The 9,769-nt window shown below is 41.5% G+C and overlaps 1 protein-coding gene across 6 annotated transcripts in view; it reads left to right on the top strand.

The window, feature by feature from the left end:
* Positions 1–566: 566 nt before the first annotated feature.
* LOC110502010 (sushi-repeat-containing protein SRPX) overlaps positions 567–9,769 on the top strand; it is a 28,462-nt gene continuing 19,259 nt past the window's right edge. Inside the window, exon 1 of one of the 6 annotated variants that reach the window (XM_021579903.3) lies at positions 567–1,019. In XM_021579903.3, the coding sequence (XP_021435578.1) occupies positions 944–1,019 (76 nt within the window). In that variant the 5' untranslated portion in view covers positions 567–943. Of the gene's footprint in view, positions 1,020–2,226; positions 2,601–9,332; positions 9,386–9,769 lie in introns of those variants that run through there. The other 5 variants (XM_021579904.3, XM_090215780.1, XM_021579906.3 and 2 more) reach the window with 5 other exon arrangements.

Here is a 9,769-nt window from a genome sequence, read left to right as displayed (position 1 = left end):
CAGAAGCTCTGTTTGACTCACACTACCCTCTCCTGTTTCCTGTGAAGACAAGGAGCACCTTAACACCTTCATGTGGAGACTCGCTCCTAAAGAGACCAGAGAGGAGAACTGGCAGGCAGGCAGCCAAAGGTGTGTGTGTGTGTGTGTGTGTGTGTGTGTGTGGTGGAGAGTCTTTCATCAGCTGTATACTTTCTCTCACCACTCATGTGCGAGTGTCTGTGTGAGATCTCTTTCTGTGTGTGTGGACGTGAATGGACATGTTTAACTATACTTGTGGGGACCAGAAGAATAGTAAACAAACCACATTTGACTAACTGGGGACATTTGACTAATTTTGTTAGTCCCCACGAGGTCAAATTCTATTTCTAGGGGGTTTAGGGTTAAGGTTAGAATTAGTGTTAGGATTAGATTTAGGGTTAGGATCTAGGGTTAGTTTGGGGGGTTAGGAGCTAGTGTTAGGGTAAGAGTATAGGTTAGGAAAATAGGATTGTGAATGGGACTGAATTGTGTGTGTGTGTGTGTGTGTGTGTGTGTGTGTGTGTGTGTGTGTGTGTGTGTGTGTGTGTGTGTGTGTGTGTGTGTGTGTCCAGCAATGATGTATCACTTTGGTGTTTGAGATGCCTTTATTTGGTTGTGCTTTTAGATTTTTTTCTTGGGGAATGTATTTCCCCAGCAGCCTTGGCAAGTGGCAACTAGACCTAAATGCGTAAGCTATTGTATGAAAACAAAGTCCCTTTGTTGCAGGTTAAAATGTCTACTATAATTTGTTAGAGTTGTTTGCAGTGTTTAGTTCAGTGTTGCTGCACTTAGCTGTGACGCGCGCGCCGTGGCTCAGGCCAGATTCGATTAGGATCCTGGTGGAGTATCCTCTCGTGTTTCTGGAGCAGGAGGCGGGTCTTTGGAAAGTTGGAATGCCTTGGAAGTTTTCCTGTACTTTACAAAGATGTTGAATATGGACACCTGGCTGGTAGTGTCCCTGTTCGTGTTTGTCCAGCTCTTCTTCAGTTTAGCGTATGAAGGTAAGGAATTGCAAATATTTATCCATCCCGCGGATCAGAGGGATTTAGTTAACCCACTAGTGTCCAAAATGACACCGTCCATTTTAATTTACATTTCTCAAATGTAACGTTTTTAGATATTTGCATAACATAGTTAGTGGTTGTTGCAATTTGTTCTGTTATTACGTATTCATTATCGGTTAGCCTATATCCCACCGCTACTTTTTGAGAGACACATTTTATGTTTACGTGGAGGGGGGTGAGGCTAGGGTAAAAGGGGGAATGCAGTGCGCATCTGGGGGACGTCTCCCGCAGAATTCATGAGAGACACTAAAGCCAGCATTATGTACATGGTGCCTGCTATAGCTTGTAAAAAAAAAACATTTATTAATTAAGTCCTTTGTTCAAGTTATTTTGCCATGCAAAGTAAGGACGCTATCCCACTGGGCACAGACGTCAATTCAACGCAGCTATTCCACGTTGGTTCAACGTAATGTCGTGGAAACAACATTGATTCAACCAGTGTGTCCAGTGGGTAATGAGTTTGACAGTTGTACATTCGTTTAACAAGGGGATATGTACGTTGAACGTGCCAAAATGTAACTAATCTTTACCTAGCTAATGGTCTATGATTTCAGTCAACAGAGTGGCGAATCACATCGAAGTTGTCAATAGCCTAGATAATTCCACGTCCCCAGTAAATATTTCCCGACTACAGTCCACCCCAGTGTGACCGGCATTGGAGCTCCGTGCTCTGCAATCAGAGCCCATAGCTCCGGGATGTCGGAGCCGTCACCGGCCACAAGCCACACAAGGGCTCCTGTGTTCGGACTAACTGCACATTTGCTCGGGCTGCCTCCTCCCATTTCCTAGCTTTCCTAGACCCACAGATCTGTGGAGTCAGTGTCTGTCCAGTGCTGGGTGGTTTTGTTTAATAAGATTGTAGGGTCTCTTTGGAGGGTGACAGGAGGACTGTACCAGTTGAATGGAACCGTCAACAGGCCATACCATTGATTTAAAGGTAGACAGACACCATGATGGGATAGAGAGACCATTATAGTTGTTTTATTTTTTGCTGGTCGATTGATTTGATTCCATGTGGTGTTCTCTCATCTTAGCTTGGTTACACAATAATTTCACACAAAGTCACACACACATATATGCAAGCACTTACACACACACACACACTGAGAGAGAGTTTTCCAGATGGCTGGGTGCCAACAGGGCAGGGACAGTATCCTGCAGAGGAACATTCACTGAAGAGTAATGAGAAGCTGAAATAAGTTCAAGACGAGATGGGACTGTATAATAGTTTGGATGCATGGGTGTATACGTGTGCGTTTATCATGGAGTGTATGTGCATGTGTATGTCTGTATCAAGGTTAGAGATGTAATGTGTGAGAGAGATTGTGTGGGTGTGTGTGCTTGAGGGTGTGTGAGGGTGTTGATTTGGAGATGTATGTGTCTTGTCCAGTGGCGGCGCGGCTCACCACTTCTGTCTGAGAAACAGGCTGAAACATGTGCATACGCTACTGGAGTTAGATTTACACTGACAGGGTAAACACAGCTTGTCAAACTGATGCTTATAGCTGGAGGTCACTGGTGAGTCTGTGTGCTTGTGAGTGTGTGTGTGTGTGTGTGTTTATGGGGGTTGATTTAACAGGGGTCTTTGTATTTATTTGCGGGTTGTTAGACTTTATGTGGCGTAATTTATGTGTGTGTGTGTGTGTGTGTGTGTGTGTTTTAAAGGGGGTTGAGAAGGGTGGATGGTTTGGGTTTTAAGTAGCCTTAGTAACCTTTCTTTGCTTTGGTGTTATAGAATGCATTGAGGTGTCTACTGAGAGACAGGCTGAGTGTTGTTACTTTACATGCATTGAGGTGTCTACTGAGAGACAGGCTGAGTGTTGTTACTTTACATGCATTGAGGTGTCTACTGAGAGACAGGCTGAGTGTTGATGCTACCTCCAGGGCATATGAAGATGGGTGGTAACTGGCAAGGGAAGGGTTTGATGGTTGTTTCTCTCCGGAACTCGGTATGTTTCTGTCTCGGCTGCTGTCTCAAAAAACAAGATGGTTGCCGCTGTCTCCTTTGTCCCGTCTCATTACTATTTTCTCTGTCAGCACAAGCAGACACTCACACAGACACACGTACACACTCAGTGACGCCTTCTCCTTTATTGCTCGCTCAGCATGCATTTCTACTTACAGTGAAACCCAGTCATAATGACTCTATGAATCATTCATATTCTACGAATGGACTGCTGTGCTGTTGGTCTATGGTAGGTGAGTGACCTTGTATGTATAGTTAATTGTCAGAAAGCTCAAACATGCCGTCTTGCCACTGGAGTAGCAGTAATAATGGTTCTTCTCATTTTCCATGGTGAGAGAGAAAGAGAGCATGACGGTAAGCGAGTCAGGGATTGATGCGTTAAGAAAGGTGTTGTGAGCATGTGATGTTGGAGAGAACACGAGTTAAAGTGGTTGGTTGAGGAAGAAATCTATTAAAGGGAAGTTGTGCACAGAGGCAGTGCGAAAAATATGGTCAAATCACTTCACTGTCTTTAGTCTGTGTGTTTCTAATGCCCAGATTAAATAACAGATGCCTGTACTGCCTGTTCAGTTCTCCTCCTGGCATGTTTCTACATTAACCCTGTCATGGATTCCTATTACGCACAGCTCAGCTGAATAAAGCTGACTGGAACCTCAGTTTGTGTTCCCTCTGGCCCTGTTGTTCTCATTGAGCTTGGCAGGAGAGCCTCTCTCTCGCTCTCTCTGTTTTATCAACACCGTGTTCTCTCTGACGTCTTCCCACCCTCTGAGGAGTCATTTTCACTGTGAGAGAGAGGAGAAAAGAAGAGAGAGGCTGTTAGGGATTCTGTCTGATTCCAAACCTCAGTGCACTGACAGAAAGACTGTTGGGACCGGGACCATGTTTATGTGGATGAATGACAACTTGTAGGTTTTCTCTTTCTTTGTTATTGAAAACTCTGGATCTGGCCTTCATTCACACACTGATGTTAAGCAAATAAGAAATAACTTTATACTGCCAAGTTGAGTGTCAACTTCTCAGCATATCAGCTTTTATTCAAGGCTGGCTCAATTTGATGATGTGGATGAGATCGTTTCAAGTTAATCATAGTGTTATTTTATCCCTGGCTGTTCTGGAGACCGCTTTGAGTGGAAAAGGAACAGTACTGCGGTATTCTAAGATCCCTCTAAGATCCCTTAGGAAAGGAGAGAGACAAGTCTATAATAATGTGTTATGCCCTCTGCTGCAGATTGCTGGATGGGATGTGAGTGTCAGTCTAACTGGCTGCCTTTGTCTCTAAGGATGTGTATGTGGAGAAGATGGACTAGCTCTGCATCTGGGAAATATCCCCTGCTATAGGCTATGAGGCTCTCTGCTGGTATGGTGTATGTCAGTAGAGCCCCCTAGGATTCAATTTATTACAGAATAACAAAACCAAAAAATCAGAGCAGAACTTTAGTTGTTGTAGCAGGATAGTAATCTGTAGAACAGTCTCGATAGAGAGAGAAAGGAAGGCCTACGTGTGTGTGTGTGTGTGTTAGATTTACTCTGTTGTCTGTTGTCTATTATGGCTCCATAACAAAGCCCAGTAGAGATGTGTGGTAAGTTCTCCATGTGCACTCTGGTGTTGGGCCATATAGCGGTAGTACTCTGTAGTCATATATAACCTCACTGTAGGCAGTGAATTGACTGCAAGCTTGTTATAGAACTGATCTGAAGCGGCAGCACACACCTGTGATTAGTTTCCCAGATATGTCTGTTTCCCTCTGATAGACTTCCTTGGCTGTGTGCCCGTGAGTTTTCCCCTCAGTCAGCCAAATCAGATTCAGGGTCTGTATAAGGATGTGCTCAGTAGCAGTGTGATCTGACTGCTAAAACCGCAGTGCACGTTAGGCATTTGGCTGACGTGTATGTACGCCCGCCGGGCTGGGAGCGTGTAGCTGTAGCAGGAGTGAAAGACTTCTCTGTCTGTTTTGTCCCTCATGGATCCTGAACAGAGAACACATTCACACTGGGTTGGAGTCCACAACATCCTCCTCTGGTAGCGATTGGGCCTATCTGAGCTCGCTCCTCACTCCTCTCCCATTTCACACCCCTTTCCTTCCCTCACCCATTCTCTCTCCCGCTCCCTTCACTATAATCCTCACCTTTTTCTCTCTCCCTCATGTCACTCCTTTATCTTGTATTGTGAATTGAAAGGTTATGTATCATTTTGAAGCAGAAGGCTCTAGATCATGCAGTAATTTTGCTGTGACAGCGAAGCATTGTCTGCCAGACAAGCAACGTCCCAATACTCATATCTGCTTTCCTTTTGACAACTGATATCAAATATATTGACAGATGAAAGCAATAAGCCAGATTTCTATTGGAAGGGACATTCTTTTTCTAGCTCTCTCACATAGAGGTCGACCGATTAATCGGAATGGCCGATTAATTAGGACCGATTTCAAGTTTTCATAACAATCGGAAATCGTTATTTTTGGCCCCCCGATTTGGCCGAATTCTTCTTTTTTTTGTACACCTTTTTAACTAGGAAAGTCAGTTAAGAACACATTCTTATTTTCAATGACGGCCTAGGAACGGTAGGTTGACTGCCTTGTTCAGGGGATTCAATCTTGCAACCTTACAGTTAACTAGTCCAACGCTCTAACCACCTGCTTTACATTGCACTCCACAAGGAGCCTGCCTGTTACGCGAATGCAGTAAGAAGCTAAGGTAAGTTGCTAGCTAGCATTAAACTTATCTTATAAAAAACAATCAATCAATCATAATCACTAGTTAACTACACATGGTTGATGATATTACTAGTTTATCTACCGTGTCCTGCGTTGTATATAATCGATGCGGTGCGGGAAAAGGACTGCCGTTGCTCCAACGTGTACCTAACCATAAAAATCAATGCCTTTCTTAAAATCAATACACAGAAGTATATATTTTTAAACCTGCATATTTAGCTAAAAGAAATCCAGGTTAGCAGGCAATATTAACCAGGTGAAATTGTCACTTTTTTTGCGTTCATTGCACGCAGAGTCAGGGTATATGCGATAATAATAAACGTTTTGTTTTCGAAATGATAGTTTCCGGATTCGACCATATTAATGACCAAAGGCTCGTATTTCTGTGTTATTATGTTAAGATTAAGTCAATGATTTGATATTTGAAAGAGCAGTCTGACTGAGCAATGGTAGGCAGCAGCAGGCTCGTAAGCATTCATTCAAACAGCACTTTCGTGATTTTGCCAGCAGCTCTTAGTAATGCTTCAAGCATTGCGCTGTTTATGACTTCAAGTTTATCAACTCCCGAGATTAGGCTGGTGTAACCGATGTGAAATGGCTAGCTAGTTAGCGCGCTAATAGCGTTTCAAACGTCACTCGCTTTGAGACTTGGAGTAGTTGTTCCCCTTGTTCTGCAAGGGTTGCGGATTTTGTGCAGCAAAGAGAAATGCTGCTTCAAATGGTGGCTGTTGTCGATGTGTTCCTGGTTCGAGCCCAGGTAGGAGCGAGGAGAGGGACGGAAACTATACTGTTACACTGGCAATACTAAAGTGCCTATAAGAACATCCAATAGTCAAAGTTATATGGAATACAAATGGTAAAGAGAGAAATAGTCCTATAAATATAATATTAACTACAACCTAAAACCTCTTACCTTGGAATATTGAAGTCTCATGTTAAATCTTCTTAGGGCTGCAATCCCGTTAACGGGATCGACATGACAACAGCCAGTGAAAGTGCAGGGTGCCAAATTCAAAACAACAGAAATCTCATAATTACAATTCCTCAAACATGCATGCATCTTATACCATTTTAAAGGTAATCTTGTTGTGAATCCCACCACAGTGTCCGATTTCAAATATGCTTTACAGCAAAAGCAACACAAACGATAATGTTAGGTCACCTCATAGCCACAGAAAAACACAGCCATTTTTCCAGCAAAAGATTTTCCAGCCAGTCACAAGAACCACAAATAGAGATTAATCACTTTGATCATCTTCATAAAATGACACTCATAGGACTTCATGTTACACAATACATGTATGTTTTGTTTGATAAAGTTCATATTTATCAAAATATGAGTTTACATTGGCGCGTTACATTCACTAGTTCCAAAAACATCCAGTGATTTTGCATACCCACATCATTCAACAGAAATACTCATAATAAATGTAGATGATAATACAAATTATACACATGGAATTATAGATATACCTCTCCTTAATGCAACCGCTGTGTCAGATTTCAAAAAAACTTTACGGAAAAAGAAACCCATGCAATAATCAGCGACGGTGCTCAGAAGTAAACGTCATAATAGCCGCAATGATGGCGTCAATATAAACAAGAAATTATATGATAAATATTCCCTTACCTTTGATGATCTACATCAGAAAGCACTCCAGGAATCCCAGGTCCACAATAAATGTTTGTTTTGTTCGATAATGTCCTTTATTTATGTCCAAATACCTTCTTTTGTTAGCGTGTTTGGTATACATAACCAAACGCTCATTCTTGTCAGCGTTACATCGGACAAAAACTTCAAAAAGTTATATTACAGGTCGAAGAAACATTTCAAACTAAGTACAGAATCAATCTTTAGGATGTTTTTAACATATAGCTTCAATAAAGTTCCAACCGGAGCATTCCTTCACGTCTTCATGAGCAATGGAACGCAAGTGAATACCATGAGAAATAAGCGTGATCAGAAAATGGCTGACTGCCAGACATCTGATAGATTCTGCTCTCATTCACTCCCACAACACCGTAGAAGTCTCATTCAAATTTCTATTGATGGTTGACATCTAGAATAACACCTGGAACCCCTAGGCAGTGCAACATCATTAATATCTCAAGGGGATTTCATTGGGGACTCTGGTGAATACATACAAAGCTCAGATTTCTCACTTCCTGTTTTGATTTCTCCTCAGGATTTTGCTTGTCATATGAGTTCTGTTATACTCACAGACATCTTTCAAACTGTGTTTTCTATCCAATACTAATAATAATATGCATATATTAGCAACGCAGACCGTTTACTTTGGGCAACTTATTCATCCAAGCTACTCAATACTGCCCCCCAGCCATAAGAAGTTAATGCAACCGCTGTGTCAGATTTCAAAAAAGCTTTACGGAAAGAGCAAACCATGCAAAAATCTGAGAATGGCGCTCAGAAATTATTATTTTTTATCCGCCATGTTGGAGTCAACAGAAATCAGAAATTACATTATAAATATTCCCTTACCTTTGATGATGTTCATCAGAATGCACTCCCAGAATCCTAGTTCCACAATTAATGTTTGATTTGTTCGATAATGTCCATTATTTATGTCCAAGTAGCTACTTTTGTTAGGGCATTTAGTACTCAAATCCAAACGCTCGTGCAGGTCCAGCCAAACGTCGGACGAAAAGTTCAAAAAGTTATATTACAGGTTGTAGAAACATTTCAATCTAAGTATAGAATCAATCATTAGGATGTTTTTATCATAAATCTTCAATAACGTTCCAACCAGAGAATTCCATTGTCTGTAGAAAAGCCATGGAACTCAGGTCGCTCTCATGTGAAATGCGCTGACCAGGACCAGGCTCTCTGCCAGACCACTGACTCAAAGAGCTCTCATTCAAGCTTCTAAAGACGATTGACATCTAGTCATCCCTAGGAAGTGCAACATGAACCATACCCCACTGTGTATTCGATAGGGCTGTTCAAAAACTACAAACCTCAGATTTCCCACTTCCTGTTTGGATATATTCTCAGGTTTTTGCCTGCCATATGAGTTCTGTTATACTCACAGACACCATTCAAACAGTTTTAGAAACTTCAGAGTGTTTTCTATCCACATGTACTAATAATATGCATATATTTGCAACTGGGACTGAGGAGCAGGCCGTTTACTCTGGGCACCTCTGGACACCTTATTCATCCAAGCTACTCAATACTGCCCCTGCAGCCATAAGAAGTATAAAAAGGAACCACCAGCTTTCATATGTTCTCATGTTCTGAGCAAGGAACTTAAACATTAGCTTTTTTTACATGGCACATATTGCACTTTTACTTTCTTCTCCAACACTTTGTTTTTGCATTATTTCAACCAAATTGAACATGTTTCATTATTTATTTGAGGCTAAATTGATTTTTATATATGTATTATATTAAGTTAAAATAAGTGTTCATTCAGTATTGTTGTAATTGTCATTATTACAAATAAATAAATAAAAAATTGTCCGATTTAATCGGCTTATTTTGGTCATCCAAATTATCGGTATCAGCGTTTGAAAAATCATAATCGGTCGACCTCTACTCTCATAGTGACCAAGAAGGAGAGAAGGAAAGGAAACCAATATTGGAGCACTAGTCACATATCACAGTAAGTATGTTGGTGACCTCACAACAAGACCCTGAGTCACATTTCAGCAAGAACAAGCAGGAGAAAACATTTTGGTATGGAGAAAAGGTTTAGGTAGTTCCTCCTCCGTTCCAAAACGTTTCCTTCAGTTTCATACTTACTGAATGTGACCCCAGTGTGAGGTTGCCATTGCACCACTGGTTTTAGAACAAGGTTGCAGTAAAAGTGATTTATTGTGCCAAAACCAGCTGGGGAGAAAGGCTCCCTTGGGGTTCTTCTTCTCTGCATGTGTTAAAGAGATTTCTCTCATTCCTCTTTGGAGGAATAGTTTAGCAACGTTTTCCAACAGTGATAATCTTGATTTAATAATGACCTCTTGCAAAACACTAGTAAAATCCAACCCAA

The sequence above is a fragment of the Oncorhynchus mykiss genome, chromosome 22 (assembly GCF_057628025.1).
Source record: "Oncorhynchus mykiss isolate SJ-2025 chromosome 22, ASM5762802v1, whole genome shotgun sequence".
Taxonomy (NCBI): Eukaryota; Metazoa; Chordata; class Actinopteri; order Salmoniformes; family Salmonidae; genus Oncorhynchus; species Oncorhynchus mykiss.
The sequence above is the reverse complement of the archived record's forward strand: the minus strand, read 5'-3'. Positions and strand labels throughout refer to the sequence as shown.